This window comes from Dama dama, chromosome 15 (assembly GCF_033118175.1).
Source record: "Dama dama isolate Ldn47 chromosome 15, ASM3311817v1, whole genome shotgun sequence".
Classification (NCBI taxonomy): Eukaryota; Metazoa; Chordata; class Mammalia; order Artiodactyla; family Cervidae; genus Dama; species Dama dama.
The window spans coordinates 47,831,398-47,853,457 of NC_083695.1; the positions used below are offsets into that span (position 1 = coordinate 47,831,398).

The 22,060-nt window shown below is 46.3% G+C and overlaps 1 protein-coding gene across 1 annotated transcript in view; it reads left to right on the top strand.

Annotated features, from left to right (window-relative positions):
- The window catches only part of CXCL12 (C-X-C motif chemokine ligand 12), a 28,114-nt gene extending 15,742 nt beyond the window's left edge, over positions 1 to 12,372 (top strand). Inside the window, exon 4 of the mRNA XM_061162050.1 lies at positions 12,041 to 12,372. Within this exon, the coding sequence (XP_061018033.1) occupies positions 12,041 to 12,125 (85 nt within the window). The 3' untranslated portion in view covers positions 12,126 to 12,372. The remainder of the gene's footprint in view (positions 1 to 12,040) is intronic.
- Positions 12,373 to 22,060: the final 9,688 nt, after the last annotated feature.

The window sequence follows — 22,060 nt, forward strand, 5'->3', positions numbered from 1 at the left end:
TTGAATCCTGGTCTTCTCTCTGCTCACTCTGTGATTTGAGACCCTTGCCTGAGTCTCAGCCTCCCCACATAACTCTGGAGCTTAGCATCACCCACACTTGCGTGGATCAGACTGGGCTGGTGTGCATGGAAGCCGTCCTGCTCCCTCTCTCACCCTGGTGCTCCCTGGGGTCTACAGAGTTGGGATGAGATCCTGCCTGCCTCTGCTTGGACTCTGGCCAAAGCTTGGATACCAGCTGGAGCTGAAAGCGATCTTAAAAGTTGAGTTTCTCCCTCTTAGCCAACTGATGGGAAAAGCCTTTTGGCTCCATGTTGCAGGTGCCTTGGGGCCTGTGCAGTGCTGATCCGGAATGCTCCACCACCAGGGAGGGACCCACAACCTAACCCCTGGGTTCATTCCGCAGAACGATATTGACTCTTCAGGGTGATGTTGCATTAAAAAGAAAAAGTCCATGGCCTACCATGTTTTTACACAACTGGTGGCCCTCATTTAGCCAGCCAACAACTGCCATGTCAGGCTTATTACTAGGTGGTATGAATACTGTGGGGAGCAAGCGGTTTGTCCCCTGACGTCACAGAACCTACAGTCAGGGGTGGCGGGGTGGGGGGCGCGGTGGGAAATGACTGCAATGAAGTGAGCGTTTTCATAAAGCATGATAAGTGTAGGTCAGAATGCATCCAGGGATCAGGGAAACTTACAGCACCTAAAAGCAGTGCTGGTAAAGCTGAGACTTGATAATCTACCTCTCTCAGGGAGGGGACGATCTACTGACCCCCAGGACTGCCATTGTGAGCCCATGTGGTATCCTGCTGTGAGTTAGAAATGGAAACTTATTCTGCCCAGGGCTAAGGAATCCAGGGATCTCTCTCCCAGACTCCCACTTCCTCCTCTGAAATGCACCATATGCAAAACAAAATTCCCAATTCCCACTTTGCCCCTACCTGCCATCCTCATTTATGCAAATAACAATTCCCATGTCTTCCCATGGCTCAGGCCAAAATCTTTTAGTTATCTTTGATTTATTGTATTATTTCACAGCCCTCAGCTAAACCATCAACAAACCCAATTAGTTACCTTCAAAATACATCCAAAACCCAAACACCCCTCATGCTCCCATTTCGATCCAAGCCACAGCCATCTATCTGAACCCAGTACACCAGGCCCCTAGCTGGCTCACTGTCGTGTCCTGCTGCTTGCTCTCACAGCAACCAAAGTGGCTGGTCACCATGCCCTGCCATGTCACCCTTACCCAGATCCTCCAGTGGCCAACAGAGGTTTATACCTGCGGCCCCTGTCACGTCTCTGAACTCACCCGTCTATACTCCAGCCACACTGGCCTTTTTGCCTTTGAAAAGTCCTTGTAGAGGACTTTTGCACTCAGTGCCCTCTGCCTAGAAATCATATGGTTTACCCCTCCTTTCCTTCCATCTCTGGTTGCCATCACCTTGTCAGAAATGGCTTTGCAGACCCCCGACCCTGTATAGCAGCCCCTCACCTGCATGTGCCTCGGCCACCTCATCCTGCTTGTTCCCACCACCTTCCCTGTTCACTTGCTTGCTGACCACATCCCCGAAGGAGAGGATTAATACCAACACACAGGAAGAGAGGGGCCTGGCCTCTTTCACTCACTATTTATTCTTTGTGGCTGGTCCATAGAAGGTACTCAAGAAAAATGTTTAGAATGACTGCCTGATAAATCAACAAGATGCTAACACATTGGACCCTTTCTTTGCTCATCTCTAAAATAAAGACAACAATGCTCACAAGACTGTGCATTCATTTGTGCACCCGAGGCCTCACTGGTAAGTTGTGATTTGGACCCAAATTTATCTCACTCTAATGTCTGTATATGAGTGCTCACACACATTGTCTCTTCTCTAGAGTCTTCCTTCCCCCGGAATCTCCACCACATGACCAACTATAGTGGTTCATTCCTTGTGAGTCCAGGCTCACGAGTCACCCCTCTCCTCAGAGGTCCCTCCATCCTCCCCATTGTAGGGACCAGCAGGCCTTCCATGTGTCACAATCAGTGTGGGTCCCCGGGGATGGGACCTCTGCTGCTGGTGCTTCATCATAGGCAGTGGATGGCTGGCCACACGTTAGGACACAGCCAGGCCCTTAGAAGAGTGTGATTCCAGAAATACCGAGCAGAAAAGGACAATCAGGGATCAGCCCCAGGGAAATGAGGCTGTGTCCTTCCGCAGATGGACACGAGTGAGTGACAGACTGGAGGAGGTCTGAGCTCATTGACCGCTGGGATCCTCTGACTCACCTATACAGGTCCCAATGCCTTTCCTGGCAGCAGCTGGGTGCTGCTGGCTTGGCCTCAAGACAGATGCCGGCAGCCAGATCTAGGCGGGATGGCCAACCCTCTGCGGATGAGGTGAGGCCAGTGGCCGAGGGCTCGGGAAGGTTGGCATCCAGTGTTCAGCCCCCCTGAGCCCAGCCAAGCCCTGCACTGCAGCTGTGGAAGTCCCCCAGGGGAAGGAGGGACCGGGCTTGGGGTCTAGAAGGCCCCAGATGCAGCCATGGGGATCTCACCTTGTCCTGGCCTCTTCTTAGGCATTTTCCTGAACGTGGGAACATCAGCCTGGGTCATGGGGGCTTGTAGGGCCGTGAGGAAACAACCATTCTGGGCATTCCTGAGCTTTGGGGGAGGTGACCGTCCTTCCAGCTGCTGTGGGAACCCCCAGAGCCATGCCGGGGCCTTAGCACCTGGGAACAAGGCCTGCGAGAGACCAGCTCTTTCCAGTTCTTCCACTGATAGTTCACCTGCTCAGAAGGCCAAGTGGGAACTGGAGGCTAATGCATTCACCGCGTGTTTCCTTACGTGGACAGGACAGGGTTCCCAGCGAGAACAAACAAGCACCTTGTTCAGGCGCTTTCCAACCTGCCGATGTTTGCAGGGCAGCCTGCGCCTACAAGGGCCCTGACAGTACTTTCTAGACACAATCTTCTTGTCCTCTCAACAGTCCCTCGAGAGACCAGCCCTCTCACGCTTGATGGACAAGGCACCAGGGCCCAGCATGGGCATGGAGCCTTTGTGTCTCAGAGTTGGGACTCGGGGAGGCCTGATCTGATCCTGGGCTGTTTGACTCCAGACAAGTCGTCCTTGCCATCTGCAGAGAGGAGCCCCAGGCAAGAGGCTGTGGGCAGAGGCTGCTGGGCTTCAGATCCAGTTCTGCCCTGTATGACTCTGGGGTGTTTTCAGATCTCAAATGAGAAACCACTTGGAAGAAATGCTGGGCAAACTCTGGCTGTAATGTCAGCACAGCCTATCAGAAACAGCAATTTTTAAAAATGAAATAGCATCAAGTAGAAAAAAAAGATAAATTGGAAAACACAGGCAGGCATACATCACACTTACTAAAGGGAAGAACAATTTGCATGTGTGTGTGTGTTTGTTTGTGTTTCACAATGTCAAATGCAATTTTTCTTGTAGATGGTCACAAGTATAATTACTGGTCCTGTGTACATAAAACCCAGTGGTTAATGGGTCTCACCCTCCCTGAGTACAAAGAAAGAAGTTAGAGGATAACAAGAGACTCCTTTGATTTAAAGAATTAAAAAAAAAAAAAAAAAAAACCTTATGTTTCTAAAATCAGAATACATTGACAATAACAGTGTGCATCAAATGACTACTCTTTTTCCTTTCTTAAAGAGCTGTAGGCTTTTTTATAACCAAATCAATTCTAACCTATAGGTACTTTCCCAGCCCATGTTCTCAAGTAGAGGGAGGACAGGAGCTAGATCCTGTCATTAAACCTTTCCGGGGAGTCCAGTTCCAAAAGGGTCGGGCTCATGGAACCCCCAGCTGACCTCCAAAAGCCTGGTCTGCACTCGGGAAGACACAAGGAGCAAGAACCTGGGGTCTGGGGCCCAGAAAGGAGAGAGCCTGAACTCAAAGATTTCCAAAGAGGGAAATCAAAGGGAATATCCCCTGGGCAATCAAGGACATCAGTGATGCTATAAAGATGCCCTTTCAAAGTTCTTAAAAATGGAGTCACAGTACATCTGGATATGCCCAAACAGTCCCAGTGTCTGCCTGTTGTCCCAACAAAATCACTAACAGTATCCTTTCTCTCTCAAAATGTCCTAGCTTGAATGATAAATTATCAAAGCATGAATGAGTTTGTGAACTCCGCTAAGCTCACCCCTGCTTCTCCCAGCCCTTTTCTCCTCTGTCTCCTCCTCTCTCTTCAGAAAAGCTGAACAAGACTCAGGTCCCTGTCCCATGTCCTCCCCTGGCCTTCATCTCTGTTCACCCAAAGCAGAGCTGCTTTTTGGGGCATGTGGCTCCCTGGCCCAGCGTTGGGCTCCTCTTTCTCCCCAGAGGCCAGGTTCAAGATACGGCAGCTGGCCTAGGAAGAGGAGAGATCAGAATGCACAGAATTTTGAAGAATCACTGGAACCGTAGTGAATGCCCACCTGCCACAGACCACACTGGGGACGTAGGGAAGCCTGTGTACCGCCCCGAGCCGCAATCTCCTTGTCTGTGGTTCCTCATCTGGAACTCACAGAGTAGGGTGAAGGGACTGCCCTGGATGGCCCTGGAGGTGGGCAGGGCTGGCGCCTTAGTGCAGGGAAGGGTACAGACCTAGCATTCATTGCATCCTTCTTCGTGCCCAACACACAGTACACACTAACAGATGGTCACTGCAAGGGAGATGATGCTCCTCTTTTGCACATGAGAAAAAAAGTTCAGCACTTTCCTAAGCCGTGTGTGTAAAAGTAGCAGAACCTTGAGTCTCTACATGTTTTATTGCACATCTGTGTCACCAGTTAGTCCTTCATCCTGTGTGTCTCAGAAGTAACCATCAGCCATGGAGGGATGGGAGGGAGGTGTTGGGATGGGGAGGGGCTGTGGTGACAGGAGGGAGTCACTTTGAGCCTAAAAGTCACTAGACACTCCTTCACTATCCACTGGGCTGGGCGCTACGACTCTCACAGGGCCTGCACACGTGAGGTATGCAGAAGTGTCTCCTGCACTGACATGCCCCCACCCAGCCATGTGTAGCCATGGGCTCAGGAGCGTGGGTCAATGACTTGCATTCTTGTGTTGGAAAAATGAAGAGTTAGACCTTGCCCTGAGCAGTCGGCATGGAGGGAGCCAGGACTATTGCTGTTTAGTCACTCATTTGTGTCTGACTTTTGGTGACCCCATGGACTATAACCCTCCAGGCTCCTCTGTCCATGTGATTCTCCAGGCAAGAATACTGGAGTGCATTGCCATTTCGTCCTCCAAAAGCCAGGACAGAGACTGATAAAGAATAACAGGAATATCAATAATGAGGACAAAATGGATGCCAGCTAATGTTATCCATATGCTGATTAAGTGCCAGACTCAGGGCTGGCTGCTCTAGATCAGGGACCTCATTTGACCTGACATATCCAGGAGGAAGGGATACTCAGGATCAATAGCAGAGGAGGACCAGATCTGTCCCCATCTCTGCATGGTAGGGGTGGGCAGGCTCGTGTTGGGGTTCTGCAGCTTGATGTGTCGGGTTCCAGAGAGTGCAGTGCTGAGTAGGGTTTCACTTGCCTAGCTTTGCCCTTCAAAACCACCATCACGAGGCTCTTTTATTTTTCAGAGATGTCTCCTATGTCCTCCATTTGTAATCAAACCTGTGTTTTAGTAAAGTGCCAGGCACTCTTAGTGATATTTGTCTCTCAGCTATCTGTGTTGAGGTTGTTCCTTTGCAGAAGACCAGGCTGGGATAAAGGGTTGAAGCCCCCCTACTTCAGCTTTTTCCTCAGTCCTGTCTCCAGTGTGCTCCTGCTGGGCTGTTTGAAGTACCCAGGGCAGGACGTTCTCATGCAGCCCCAGTTCAGGAATTGTTCCAGATTCATATGTTCAGGCTCTGTCCTTGGCCTTAGGGTACACAGGCCCACAGCCCACCCACCCTGGGCTCAGCCCATTGCTTCCTTTCTCCCTTCCTCATCTCCATGCTGCCTCTGTCTACAGTCTCAGACCCATCCTCAGGGACCCCAGCTCCTAGCTCAGCTCTCCTCCAAGATTTCCTAATCACAGGGGCTTTGGCCCCTGTTCCCCTGGGTTCATCACCAAGAGTCACCAGCAACTGCCCATTTTCATGGAAATTTCCAACTCCTCAATCTCCATCTTGGGGCCACCACTCACTCATCGCGCAAAATTTTAACTATTTGTTGAACAGAATATTTAAACAAAAACACCTGAGGTTATGTAATTGCCACTGGCTGCAGCTCCCTGACTTGCACCTCCGGAAGGGTTGGGACAATCGTGGTCTGGGCTGGACCTAGAAGCTCCCTGTGACATCTCAGCACACACAGGGCACATCTGATTATAAGGCTGCTGATGAGGGTGTGGTTTGAAAATCATATTTGCTCCTTTATCTGTGAACTGAAAACTTTTTCATCTGGATTTCACCATTTCTTAATTTTGCTGAGAGATCACAAATCACAGATCTCCAGTTTGAAATACGTGTTCTTGGGGGTTCAAATTTCCAGTGTTCATCCTTCACCCCAATTGTTCCAGCCTCAGCAATTTCATTTCACCAGCTGTCCTGCCAGGGGGCCCTGGCACCACCTCATGCCAGTGTAACAAAGACAGGTAGATCACTTTAAGTGCAGCCAGATGGCCTCCTGCACAAAAGATTTTTTTTTTTTAACTTTTAAAATAAGTTTCTCAAATAAAATAAGACAGATAGAGCCCTCTGCCTGGTTCCCTCAACCTAAACCCTCCACCACACAACCTGGTCCCCACTCAGGGGTTGCTTAGCAGGATGTCCAAGGCAACTTGAAAATGACTTGAATCTCCTCTTCTCCCAACACACACTGTGGGCTTTTTTATAAGAATCAGATCGAAGTGGAACAAGGTGTAAAGTTTCCAGCAGCGAAATGCACCTATCCCATTGTTTTTTTCTCACATGCTCACACAATTTAGCATCCAACTGAAACAAAACAAAACAGAAAAAGGCATCTTTGGCAGGTTTGGGCTTGGAATTGTGGCAGGAACTAAAGACACTTATGAGAAATCATATCTCAGGGACCCAGCCAAATCCAACCTGGATGAGTCAGGGCCAGACTTTGGGAGAAGATCTGGCCTGATCTGTGACTCTTTGGGTATGTCCCTAATGCTTAGGACAAGGGAAGGCAGGTTCTCAGAACTTTGTATTTCCCATCCAGAAAGAGAAACAAAGAGCCTTCCTGACTCCCTGGACGTGGGCCAAGGAGGTCATCCATAGTAAGAAAAGATATGCAGTGATTTAAGATGAACCTGAAGAGAAAAACAAACAAAAATTGAAATGGATGGAAGAAAAACATGATTTATAAAGTAATATTAAAAACATTTAGTTTTAAACAATGTGAGGATAACCTTTGCAATGGTCTTGAACATTTTGGGGTCTTGGATTCAACTGTCTTTCCTCACAGAAGAATGAAAAGTAGCTCAAAGGTAGGAAAATGTTAGATGCTGGAGCAGAAAGATCAGCTTCACCTTGCTTTGGGGTTCTCTATGTGCTCATTGGAAAAGACCCTGATGCTTGGAGGGATTGGGGACAGGAGGACAAGGGGGTGACAGAGGATGAGATGGTTGGATGGCATCACCGACTCGATGGACATGGGTTTGAGTAAGCTCCGGGAGTTGGTGATGGACAGGGAGGCCTGGCGTGCTGCGATTCATGGGGTTGCAAAGAGTTGGACATGACTGAGCGACTGAACTGAACTGAACTGAACTGAACTGATGTGGCTCAGTAAAATTGCCAACATCCATTGGATCATAGAAAAAGCAAGAGAATTCTAGAAAAACATCTACTTCTGCTTCATTGACTATGCTAAAGCCTTTGACTGGGTGGATCACAACAAACTGTGGAAAATTCTTAAAGAGATAGGAATACCAGACCACCTGACCTGCCTCCTGAGAAATCTGTATGCAGGTCAAGAAGCAACAGTTAGAACTGGACATGGAACAACGTACTGGTTCCAAATTGGGAAAGGAGTACATCAAGGCTCTATATTGTCACCCTGTTTATTTAACTTATATCGGAGTACATCATGCAAATGCCAGGCTGGATGAAGCACAAGCTGGAATCAAGATTTCCAGGAAAAAATATCAATAACCTCAGATAGGTAGACAACATCACCCTTAAGGCAGAAAGTAAAGAGGAACTAAAGAGCCTCTTGATAAAGGTGAGAGAAAAAGCTGACTTAAAAACTCCACATTCATGCTGGGAAAACTGGTCAACCACCTGTAAAAGAATGAAACTATAACACTTTCTAACACCATACACAAAAATAAATTCAAAATGGGTTAAAGATATAAATGTAAGACCATAAACTATAAAATTCCTAGAGGAAAACATAGGCAGAACACTCTCTGACATAAATCATAGCAAGATCCTCTAATGATCCTCTAATGACCCAGAGTAATGGAAATAAAAGCAAAAATAAACAAATGAGACCTAATTAAACTTAAAAGCTTTTGCACAGCAAAGGAAACTATAAGCAAGGTGAAAAGACAGCCTTCAGAGTGGGAGAAAATAATAGCAAACAAAACAACTGACAAAAGAATTAATCTTCAAAATATACAAGCAGCTCATGCAGCTCAATACCAGAAACATAAAAAACCCAATCAAAAAATGGGCCAAAGAACTAAACAGACATTTCTCCAAGGAAGACATACAGATGACTAACAAACACATGAAAAGATGCTCAACATCACTCATTATCAGAGAAATGCAAATCAAAACCACAATGAGGTACCATCTCATGCCGGTCAGAATGGCTGCCATCAAAAAGTCTACGAGCAGTAAATGCTGGAGAGGGTGTGGAGCTAAGGGGACCCTCTTACACTGCTGGTGGGAATGCAAACTAGTACAGCCACTATGGAGAACAGTGTGGAGATTCCGTAAAAAACTGGAAATAGAACTGCCATACAACCCAGCAATCCCACTGCTGGGCATACACACTGAGGAAACCAGAATTGAAAGAGACACGTGCACCCCAATGTTCATCACAGCACTGTTTACAATAGCCAGGACATAGAAACAACCTAGATGTCCATCAGCAGATGAATGGTTAAGAAAGCTGTGGTACATATTCACAATGGAATATTACTCAGCCATTAAAAAGAACACATTTGAGTCAGTACTAATGAGGTAGATGAAACTGAAGCCTATTATGCAGAGAGAAGTAAATCAGAAAGAAAAACACCAATACAGTATATTAATGCATATATATGAAATTTAGAAAGATGGTAATGACGACCTTATATGCAAGGCAACAAAAGAGACACAGATGTCAGAAACAGACTTTTGGACTCTGTAGGGGAAGGCAAGGGTGGGATGATTTGAGAGAATAGCATTGAAACTTGTATATTATCATGTGTGAGATAGATGACCAGTCCAAGTTCAAACCATGAAACAGGGCACTCAAAGCTGGTACACTGGGACAACCTAGAGGGATGAGATGGGAAGGGAGGAGGGAGAGGGATTCAGGACAGGGGGGACACATGTACACCTATGGCTGATTCATGTCAATGTATGGCAAAACCACAACAATATTATAAAATAATCAGCCCCCAATTAAGATAATTTAATTAGTTAAAAAAAAAAAAAAACCCAACTCCACACTAAGATCATGGCATTTGATCCCATCACTTCATGGCAAATAGATGGAGAAACAATAATGGAAACAGTGAAAGACTTTATTTTCTTGGGCTCCAAATCACTGCAGACAGTGACTGCAGCCATGACACTAAAAGACAGTTGCTCCTTGGAAGGAAAGTTATGACCAACCTAGACAGCATATTAAAAAGCAGAGACATTACTTTGCCAACAAAGGTCCGTCTCGTCAAGGCTATGGTTTTTCCAGTAGTCATGTATGGATGTGAGAGTTGGACTGTAAAGAAAGCTGAGTGCCGAAGAATTGATGCTTTTGAGCTATGGTGTTGGAAAAGACTCTTGAGAGTCTCTTGGACTGCAAGGAGATCCAACCAGTCCATCCTAAAGGAAATCAATCCTGAATATTCATTGGAAGGACTGATGCTGAAGCTGAAGCTCCAATACTTCGGCCACCTGATGCAAAGAACTGACTCATTGGAAAAGACCCTCATGCTGGGAAAGACAGCAGGCAGGAGGAGAAAAGGACAACAGGGGATGAGATGGTTGGATGGCATCATCAACCTGATGGACATGAGTTTGAGCAAGCTCTGGGAGTTGGTGATGTGTAGGGAGGTCTGGCGTACTGCAGTTCATGGGGTCAACAATAGTCGGGCACGACAGGGTCTGAACTGAACTGCATTGACCCCTCCACCAAGAGGCCTTCCTGAGAACCATTTCTGCTCCACCCAGTTTCCCTCACAACTCACAGATCTCTGCACATCTTCACTCCCATGTTCACCTATCTGTATCTGTTTCTGGGGTCTGTCCTCCCTCTGCTTGCCAGCTCCACCAGACTTTCTCCTCCACACCACCCCCCAGCTGTCCCTGCTAGGACACCCTCTGAGGGGAGCTGCTATTCTTCATTCTTGTCTCTCTGGAAGTTTTAGACATCTCCCATCATGCAGCCAAGTCCATGTTTGTTTATCTGCTCTTTGGCCAAAGCCTGATCTACTATCCCAAGAAGGAAGGCAGCAAAACTGTCTGTCACCTGTTAACTATTTACAAAGCAGTACTTTTTTTTTTTTTGCTTTTGCTCACATGCCCTGAGGGCTTTGCTTTGGTCAATTTGACATAATTTGAATAATGTGCCAAGTTAATATTTCTCTAAACACTTTCATGTGGTTACATTTGCAATGCATGTTACTATATTAACATAAGCCATAGTATTCATTTTATTTAAAAAAATTCATTTGGCAGGTTTCATATGGAACACAGTAAGTCCCCAAGGCTATAGATTGAAGCATTAGGAAAAATGGAACGTACTATTTTTAACATACTTGTGCAAAATCCCCAGACAGAGGCTTTGCTCACAATAATCTATCTTGTTGAGGCACTTTTTTTTTTTTTGTCTCAGTAAATGTTTGGAAAGAAGATTATCACCCTAACTCATTTTCAGTGATTAGATGGAAAAAAAAAAAAAAAATAGAGACAGCGAGAAGGCAAATCCAAGAGGAGGATTTAGTAAAAGTAATATAGGAATGCAAAGAGCTGGGAAGTCTAGAGACAACAGAGGCCTCACGGGGGAAGGTCCAGGCGAGAGGCTCAGTCTGGGTTCCCAGACTGTGGCCAACAAAATCAGAGACTGGGGGTGGGGTCCCCGTGGCAGTATGTTTTGCTCTGTGGGGACCCTCACGGTGGGGAAATCGCTGCTCCAGACCAGAGGTGCTCGAGTTTGAGAGGTGAGCAGAGGGCTTCTTAGGACACGTTTCTTGGCTGCAGCGCAGAGCTTCTGACTCAGCAGGCATGGGTGGCACCTAACAGGTGCATCTCTAACGGGTTCCAGAAGCTGTGATGCTGCAGGCCCAGGACACAAGACAACAGTGAGCCTGGACTCTGGACTTGGGATACTTAGCTTTGGAGAAAAGACAAAGCTGCAGGGATTGTTTGAAAGCTAAATCAGACTCTCTAATAGAATCCCGCAGCCCCTGGGATCCCCAGGCTTGTTACACCTGCTTCCAGGCTGCACATGAAGATATCAGTGCACGTGGAGATGGAAGGGGTGTCAGGAGGCGGAGGCAGGGCCAGTCCAGGAGTCTCACTGAAGCAGGTGCCCTGCCCATTTGCTGCCTTAAGCCCTGGACATCCTCCTCCTCCACATGTCAGCCTGTCACCATGGACTACCAGCCTCCGTGTGGCTGCTTCTCTTACTCTTCATTAATTTCTGTGGCTCTCACTCTATTCGTAGGATTCTCGGAGTGTATAAGGCAGATTGTTCCTCACTCACCCAGTGCCCTGCAGAGCTTAAGGGCTAAGCGAGATGCGGGAGGAACAATCCAGGTTCAATGAATGTCTTGAGGACTCAGTTTCTAAAATGGTCTTCACAGACTCCATTGCCAACAGAGGTTACTTTATAGGATGGGATTTCGGGAGAACTGTTTGGAATATCTTCTGTCACCTTCCAGACCCAGTCCCACTCTCTCGGGCCTGACCTCTGCCCTGGGAACCAACCTGGCCAGCACTACTGTCGGCATCACCAGCGGGAGCTGAGGACGACGGGATGTTGATTCCCTGGAACTTTGAGCCAAGTCATTCCACGCACACCCCCTGCCCCTGCCCCACTCCTGCTTCTGCTGATGGAAGTTTGGAACTCTGACCCTCTGTCCAGGGTCACTCCCTGACTTTGTATCTGGTGACTGACTGCTCCCTCCCTCCCCCCTTCCAGGGAGGTGACTCTGTGTCCTGCCGGCACTTTTGTAACTAGTTCCTTTAATAAACTCTTCTGAGCTGACGCTAACTGGAGTGTGCCGTCTCTTCTCTGCTGGTACCATAACTGCTACACTCACTTTCATATTTTCAGATTATTTTTTCCCATGATGTTTGCATTTCTTATAACAAGCCCGTGTTACTTCTATAGTAAAAGTGAACAGCAAAGAGAAGAATCAGGAAAGGCAGCATTCAGCATGCTGCAGGGGCAGGGAACTGCTCCCTGACCTGGCTCACTCTGGGCCCAGGTTTCCATCCCCAAGGGGACACAGAGCTGACCCAGGTCCCTGCATCTATGCATGCGATACCCAGGGGAAGATTTTAATTCAGCAAATTATGATGGTGCAAAAGGATTTGCCAGTAATGACTCAATTCACACTCTGGAAACAGAGTATTATAACTTCATTCTACACTTATTTCATGGTCTGCATCAAGTTCAGAGGCTATAGATCTCTTTGGGGCTAGGCAGACCTGGGGTCCAGTCCAGGTCTGTGTGATCTCAGAGAAGTCACTTAACCTCTCTGAAAATCAACCTTGTCATTGGCAGAACCTTGTCAGTTCTCTGTGGGGATAACTGAGATAATATATTTTCAACATTTAGCACAATGAACACCCAGCACGTCCTCAAAACACAGAGATAATTCTCATATAATTACTATAAATGTATTCATAACTTAGCAATCGTGAGTACAGTAAGGTGGGCAATGATCTACCTGCTTCTAGTTTTCTATAAGACATGTATAGAAACAAGGTAATTTTGGTCCCAGTCTGGCCTGAGCTCCTTCAAGGTCTTCAACCCCTAGTCTGTCCTTTCTGAGTTGTGGGTCCCAAATTACCTGTGGCCCAACTGGCTCTGCTTTGGGGTAGCAAGCCCTCCTCTTAGTTGGCAGAAGGTCTGCAATCATTAGAAGGTCACTTCATGCACAGGTGTGTTACCACCTGGTGTCTGAGGAAGAAAACTTCCCTCCAACCAGTTTCCTAGGACTCTGGCCACCAGCCTGGGTGGTTGGTTGGGACAAGCATCTTGCTGTCAGTCACTGAGGGCTTTGCAGTTGACTCACTGCAGTGTTGGGCCCGCCATCTTAAATGTTTGCTCTTCAGTAAGAATCTTTTCCTAAATAGGATTCAAATTCAGTGCCTGCAAGAGGACATTGGACAATTCCCCTATAAAGGCACCCCGTCCTTCCTGACCATCCAACCACTCTGCCACAGTCAGACGGCCCATACACACCTTTGCATAAAAAGCACAGTGTTTGATGCTGTTCATCAGGGGGCCGTATTATGTGAAGGTAGGAGAGTCACTCTGAAGCTATATGTCTCCAGGTCTGAAAGAGCAAAACCAGTTCCTTGTCCAGCTTCATGGACTGGGAGAAAAGGCTAGCAACGGAGGCTTTCAGGGCAGCATGGGAAGGACCGTTGGTCTCCATGGACTGTGCCACAATCTTACTGCAGTCCCGCCCTGGCCACTCTCCCTCTGCTCATCTATAGCCCAGGTCTGCAAGAGAATCATGGAGATCACAGGTGTAGCATCCTTGTGGCTTGGGCCTTAGTTCCTGGTGTCCAGTACGCAGTTACCAGCTCCAGTTATAGAACATGTGTCTGCCAGTGGGTTCCCTATGGGACCAGACCCTCCACTGGGTACCCAAAGGCTCGCAGCTGCCAAATTGATCTTTAAAATGAAAATTATTCACATCCTTCTCCAGGAGTAAAATACTTCAATTTTTTTTTCTGTGCTATTATAATAATAAAATTCAAGCATCTCTCTAAAACCCACAGGCCCAAGAAGCTCAGCCTTTGGTTACCTTCCCGTGCTCATCAAAAAACACCCTGTCACCTGTTTCCTATGATCCATTCTCCCCACCACTTCCTGTCCCTCGACCAAGCCCCCCTTGCTCCATTTTCAGGACTAGGATGTTTGCACAGAGGGTCCCCTTGCTTGGTCCCTATATCTTCCCACACTGTCCCTGCTTCCCACACTTAAAGAAATTCCTCCGTCTCTGGGCCTCTTCTGATCCCCCAAGCAGACCACCCTCTCCTCCTCAGTCTTGCCTCTGCATCCCACCCCATTTATCATTTGACATTTTCTCCCTCATCATCTTTCTGTGAATGTAAGTGTGTAAAGGCAGAGCTTGGGCTTGTGCTCAATCACTACATTATGTCTGATTCTTCTGTGACGCCATGGACTATAGCCTGCCAGACTTCTCTGTCCACGGGATCTCCCAGGCAAGAATACAGAAGCAGGTTGCCATTTCCTCCTCCAGGGGATCTTCCTAATCCAGGGATCAAACCCACGTCACCTGCATTAACAGGTTGATTCTGTACCACTGAACCACCTAGGAAGCCCCATAAAAGCAGAGAACCTTGTCTATTTCCATCCATCACCAGGGCCCTAGAAACCCTGCAGAGACCATGAAAAAGTGAAAAAGTGAAAGTGAAGTCACTCAGTCGTATCCAGCTCTTTGCGACCCCATGGACTGTAGCCTACCAGGCTCCTCAGTCCATGGGATTTTCCAGGCAAGAATACTGGAGTGGGTTGCCATTTCCTTCTCGCAGAGACCATAGTAGGGATTTAATAAATATGTGAGGATGGATAGTGATTTCCCAGGTGCCTTCCAGTTTAGAGCCTGGTCCTGGCTCCAGGCCAGAAGGCCCAGGAGAAGCCCAGGCAGCCTTGTCAGCTGTGGATGGGCTGTACTACAGGGAAATGGAGGCAGGAGATGCCCCAACCTGGTTTGTGAGGAGTTCACTCTCCCCACCATGCACCTGATGGAGAAAGGCTGAGGATACGGGAGGAGACGGAGGGTGTTGAGAAACTGAGAACGTTCAAGTGTGCGGAGCACTAGGCTGCAGGTGTGGACACAGTGGGTTTCCAGTGCTCCTGGGCCCGACACCAACTGGTGGGATGCTGGGCTTCTGCGCTAGGCGGCTTGCCCAGGCCACAGCTGGCCAGGCTCAGCTGAGCCTCCCTGGAGGAGGAGAGCTGTATAAACAGGAAGTCGCTGCCGCTGCCCAGATGCTGATGTGCTTTGATAAGTGTCGAGTCCTCAAGTCCTCGGAGGTCTCTTTCTCCCAAACAGTTTCTCTATCGGTTTGAAGCCACAGCCCCGGTGCAGGAAAATGAACTGGTGAGTGTAGATGCTTGCCTCCTTCCTGACTCAATCACTATGGGAGGGATGGGGGTGGGCAGGGGGCTTGGAGAGAGAACGACTGAAAAGAGGAGAGGGGAGGGAGGGACAAGGAATACATGAGGAAAAGGGTGAAAGGGGGAAGAAAATAAGGAGAGAAATGAAGGGGAGGGTGAGACACAGAGGAAGAAGCAAAGGAAGAACTGAGTGATCACATAATTTCTCTAAAGTAAAATCAGCTAAACAAAATGGAACCTTAAAAAGCCAGAGGTATTTTGAAGGGATCAATGTATGAAATTTCATAGGTTAGAACTTTTGTGGATGACTTGCTTGCAAACATCAAGTCAGAAGCACTGTTCTTTGAGAAATAGTTCTCTTCAGAAATTCGGTTTTTAGTGTGTGCTCTCTGTGGGGAAGAGATAAAGCAGTTTAGCGCCATCCTTGACAGGTCTCTCCAGCCCTCTTTTCCCTGCTTCCTACACTGTCTCCATCATGGAGCTCATCTGGCCCAACTGTTCCAGGTAAATCGCTTCCAAATCTCCATTCTGTCATCATTTCACTTCCAAAAGTCAGTCTCAACTTATCTATTATCATCTCCAGCCTGGTGCCCTGTGGATTTACCTCAAATTCACCGAAATCTGGCCTCTGAGCATCAAGTAATGTACAGAGACAGAATACATCTAAAATAAGAAATAAAATTGCTTTGGAGGAGCAATTTTGTAATTCTGAAGTATTCCTCCACTTCCCCACACATTGCTAGGTTCTTCAATGCAGTTGGAGATCAGTGGCTGTTCATGTTGTTCATGGAGTGAATGAACTGATAAAAGACGTCACCACCCACCTAGATGGAAATCACTCCATGGTGAAGCCCAGTGAGCCCCACCCCCGCCACCCTCCCTGTTCCTCCTCTGCTACCCCATTCAAGTCTTCTTCTTTGAACTGTGCCCTGTAGCATCTTTATGCATCCCCCTCTTCAGCTTCTCCACTCCAATACATTTTGCTGGCTAAATCTTTCTCAAGTGAAGCTTTAATATGTGGCATGTATGCACATGCCCTACTGTGTGCCTAGCTCTGTGCTAAACATCTCACGTGCATGGGCGAACAGTCTCATCAAAGTCACCATGTTAGGCAGGTGCCGCTGTCTCTCCCCATCCCTATGTACAAGAGGAAAACTGAAACCCTTGTGCAATACTAGTGGGCTTGCCATTGATACAGCTATGGAAAACAGTACAGAGATTCCTCAAAATACTAAAAATAGAACTGCCATATGATCCAACCATTTTGCTTCTATGTGTTTACCCAAAGAAAACAAAAGCACTAATTTGAAAGGATATATGAACTCCAGGGTTCCTTGTAGCATTACTTACAATAGCCAAGATATGGAAGCAACCTAACTGTCCATCAATAGGCAAATGGATACAGAAGATGTAGTATATACATACACACACCTTGGATTATTATTCATTCATGAGAAGGGAAATATTGCCATTTGTGGCAACATGGATGGACCTAGGAGGTATTAAGCTAAGTGAAATATAGAAAATATTTCTGTAGAGAAAGACAAAATAGAGAATAAAAGACAAATAGAGAAAGACAAAGAAATCCGCAGGATTTTGCTTATATGTGGAACCTGAAAAACAAAACTAACAAATGGGAAAAAAAACAAGAACAGATTCATAGATATAGAGGGCCAAGGTGTGGTTGTCAGAGGGGAGGGGGTGATAAAATAGGGCAAGGGGATTAAGAGGTACAAACCTTCAATCATATAACAAATACATCACTGGGATGTAATACATAGCATAAGAAATAAGGTCAGTGATATTGTAACTTCTTTTTTTTTTTTTGATATTGTAACTTCTTATGGGGACAGATGGTAACTAGACTTATGTTGGGGATCATTTCATAATGTATGCAAATGTCAAATTATTGTGTAGTACATCTGAAACTAATAAAATATTGAAAATATTGTCCATCTACTTTATCTCAACTTAAAAAATTTAATAGCAAGTAAGTCAGAGGAAAATCGAGCCTAGAGGTGGTACAGCTCACCAGGGTGAAGCAGGAAGCGTGTGGTGACTTCACAGCTGATCACTGCATTGCTCTCTCGGGCTCTTACTTAAACACTGCTTCTCAAAAGTGGAGAACATAATAGTAAGTCCTTCCCTCGGACATTCCAGGAATTTTCCAGTCTGTGCCTTGCCCCTTTCTAGGCTGCAGTTTCCTGGAGATCTAGTTTGGCTTCTGTGAGCTCCTCCCCCACATGCCTACCTTTGCTGTTTCCCTGGCCTGAAGGGTCATTTTTCAACATATTCAAACCCTATCCCTTGTTGAGGGCCAAGATCATATAAATACAAGATATCTCCTTTTGGAGGTATTTCCATGTGACTTTCCTGTGTACCCAGTATCTAGCCCTCTTTCGTGACCCCAACCTCCCGAAGATGTCCTGGCAGCACCATGGTGCCTCTCCCAGGCCCCGGGGGCCGAAGGAATGCCCACCCTCTAGTGGTCAAACTGCAGGATATCTCCCAACTATCCCTGCTGTCTTCTCCCCAGCATCCGGACTAAGAGGGAAGTTATTCCTCAGAGCTCACTATGAGCATTCCTTAAAGACATATTGTCTCTGGAGAACTCTATCTCACCAGCCTGCACCCAGGGAGGTCAGTATGCCCAAAGCCTTCATGAATTCAAGAGTAGACATGCATAGTTGCTCTTCAAATACCCACTCTTACTTTATTGCCAGTTAAGTAATTTGTGGATTTTTAAACTTTGGATTAATTACTCCAGGTTATTAAAAATAACTGTGAGTTTCAACATGCAATATACTAATTAAGAGTTCACTGGCTGATTCCTATCATTTCCTTTAATTCCTGAAATCCAAGTTCTCTCTTTCGCCAGTTTATTAAAATTCAAACATACATCCTGTGTTTAGTCAAGTTCCAGGTGACACTGTTAAAAAAAACTACTTTTTAGATGAGATGAGTAGTTGGTATGAATTTGTAAGAACAAATTGATAAAAACTTAAAAGTATTGGACATGTAAGTTTTTAACCTTTGAGAGTACCGCCACCCCCCCAGGAAAAAGAGCCCTAGGGACAACTTAATAATGTGCAGGAAATTCAGAGGAATCTGTGTTAGTCTGATGCTCCTAAGCCCCACCTTGGAGGAAAGTACAGAAAGTTAAATGCAAGAAAATTTAGGACCTGAAGCTATGCTACTTTAACTAAGAAACGAGAGGTGGCAGTTTGGGTTGGGAAGCTAGATCTGGGAGGCTTCAACTCCCAGCCGCACGTGTGATTGGCACTCTATAAGGAGACACTCTTAACAGCTCATGCACCCAGAGCTGCCCTGTTCTCTGCCCCTAGGTCTCTGCCCTTTCAGCAAAATATGGGGTGAAAGGGCTGGTCCCTGAACCATGCAGAGGAAAAACATGCATGCATTCTGAGGGCTGCAGCTGAACTACACGCCCCAAGGTCTCAGTAACCTTCAACGCAGCCCTTAGAGGCCTGACTTCTGGATGTCCAATGGCTTTCAAGTTCTCACCGGTCTTCTTCTCTGCAGTAGGGTTTGGGAGGCATGCTCAAAACCAAAGATTCTCCTTTTGAACTTTCATTCTGCTAAGTTGTATACACATCTGTGGGTTGGTAAGGTAACTTTAGATCTTGGTTCTCTCATCCAAGGCACCTGAAATTCCTCCAAGCTATATACAAAGTCCTGTTCAGAGCTTCTACAGTGGACCAACGTCTTAAATTCCTTTCTGGCAAATTACCCTTCTTCCCCTAGTCTGCAGGTAATGAGAGAGACCTGGGAAACAAGTCTTGTTGAGGACTAACTGCATTTTGAACCCTTCTTTTCTTTTATTGTTGTGGTTTAGTCACTAAGTTGTGTCCAAATCAAACTCATGTCTATTGAGTCATGAACAGTGTGTCATGGTTGGAGGGCATCACTGACTTTAGAACCTGTCTTATAATTCTTTTGCAATTACAATGAATTTCTTCCATGCTGTACACATTTCTAGGTGCCTTTTTAAAAATGGCACCAGAATTGAATTTGGACTGGAAAGCAGGACTATGATGCTTCCCTCCTCACCCAGGGGAAAAGGTACAATCAGGGGTTCTCCTTTGTCTAATCCATTTGACAGTCATTCTTGGCTCTTTCAGCTGGCTTGTAGCTCATTTACACTCAATGTGGAAAGGATGCCCCATGTTGCCCACTGCAACCCCATTTTCATATGTTAGAGATACACCAAAGTGACAGATTTTATTTTCTTGGGCTTCAAAATCACTGAGGGTGGTGACTGCAGTCATGAAATTAAAAGATGCTTGCTCCTTGGAAGAAAAGTGATGACAAATCTAGACAGCATATTAAAAAGCAGAGATATCACTTTGCCGATAAAGGTCCATATGGTCAAAGCTATGGTTTTTCCAGTAGTCACATACAGATGTGAAATTTGGACCATAATGAAGGCTGAGTGCCGAAGAATTGATGCTTTTGAACTGTGGTGTTGGAGAAGACTCTTGAGAGTCCCCTGGACTGCAAGGAGATCCAACCAGTCCATCCTAAAGGAATCAGTCCTGAATATTCATTAGAAGGACTAATGCTGAAGCTGAAGCTCCAATACTTTGGCTATCTGATGCAAAGAGCCAACTCATTGGAAAAGACCCTGATGCTGGGAAAGACTGAGGGCAAGAGGTGAAGGGGGCAACAGAAAATGAGATAGTTGGATGGCATCATCAATTCAATGGACATGAGTTTAAGCAAGCTCAGGGAGATGGTGAAGGACAGGGAAGCCTGGCATGCTGCAGTTCAAGGGTTGTAAACAGTCTGACATGACTGAGCTACTAAACAACAGCAAAAGGTTATAATGACACTTTTCCAAACATTCTTTCTCAGAAAAAATTAAAAGAGAAGGGATGGGCCTAGAGTCTTCCTGAAGTCGAGATATGAAGAGTCAGATTTTCCATCCCCTTGTTCCCTCCCCTCCACACAAGTGTTCATGGCTCTTCACACCAGTCTGGGTGGTGGAGACCAGGAAACAAACAGCCTGTTCCTTTCTCTCCCCTTCCTAAAATAATGCATTTCCCTCCAAAGCAATCTTATAATTTGTGTATGTTCCCAGTGTCCTTCATTACAGGTGGCTGGCAGCCAGCTCAAGGCAAACTGTGAAATTCACAAGAGAGCCCTTGTAGATGGAAAGAATCACTCACTAACTCTAGTAATTATGTTTTTTCTTTTTATTAATAGATTAACCCTCCAACGTATCCTCAGCTAAGTAATTTATCAAATATAAATTCCAGAGCCTATACATAATTGGATTCCTTCTTAAGCTTTAAATGGATCTATTCTATAAGACCTGGTTTGTTGAGGGTTCAGTGGAACATGAGAAGATGAAATGAGGGGGACTGGGGAGTTAACACTTTAAAATTGAGACTTCCTAGGTTGGTTCAGAGAAGGCTGTATTTCTGGGGAAGGAAAATAAAGAAAGATGAGACAGGAAGAGGTGAGAAATCTTAGGATTTTGTACAACGAACACTGTTTGGGGAGTTATAGGTTTTCAGCCAGGCCAGCAAAAATCTCCCTCAGCAACATGAGAGGGTTATGTAGGAATATTTCTCCTCAAGATGTCAGTAGTTCAGTTATGCATTCAGTTGGCAAAAAAGTTAGATTGGGTTTTTCTGTAAAATGTTATGGAAAAACATGAACGAATGTTTTGGCCAACCCAATATTACTGTCTATCAAACCAAGCCAAACACAGTGACATAAAGCCACTTCACCACCATTTGACTGTGCCCACAGAGTCTGTGGATCACGAGTTTGAACAGGAAAGAAAGGGGTGATTTATCTCTGCTCCACGTACTTGGGGGCCTCAGCTAGAAAAAAAATTGAATGGCCAGGAGTGATGCTTACAGCTGAGGGCTGAACTGGGGTCATCTGGAGGTGCCTTCTCTGAATATCGGGCACCCAGGCTAGATGGTCTGCTGGCTAGGCTCCACTGTGACTACTGACCACAGCACAAAGGCCTTGCCTTTCCAAGTTGCCTTTCTTGCCTGCTATCTCTGTGTGGCCCATGTTCCAGCAGGGCACACAAAACACAGATGTACAGGACCAGAAACTGATAAGCACTAGAGGAAAGGAACTGATAAATTATTCTAAGAGCAAAGCAGGAATGAAGTGTTCTGCTCACAGAGGTAAGGAAAGGCTTCCTGAAGCAGGTGGCTTGGAGCAGAGGGGAAGGATCTGTGTAAGATACCAATGTGCAAAGAAGCAGGGGGAGGGTGGGGAAGGTGGAGGGCCATAGGCTTTCCTGGCTGAGACACTGAGCAGATATGAGCAGGCAGGAACACATATGGCAGCTCTAACTATTAACAGCTGAATGCACGTAAGACATTTCATGGAAGAAGATTCAGGACATGAGAAATGCCACCTGATGATAAAAGCAGCTTAAACACTGGGTTGAAAGCTTTGGCTTTTATTTAAAGGTGTGCTTCTCAAAGCGTGATCTCTGAATCAGAAGCGTGGGCAAGACTCGAGAAATGCAATTTCTCAGTCCCACCCCAGACCTAATAAATGAGAAACCCTGGGGAGGGGGACCAGCAGC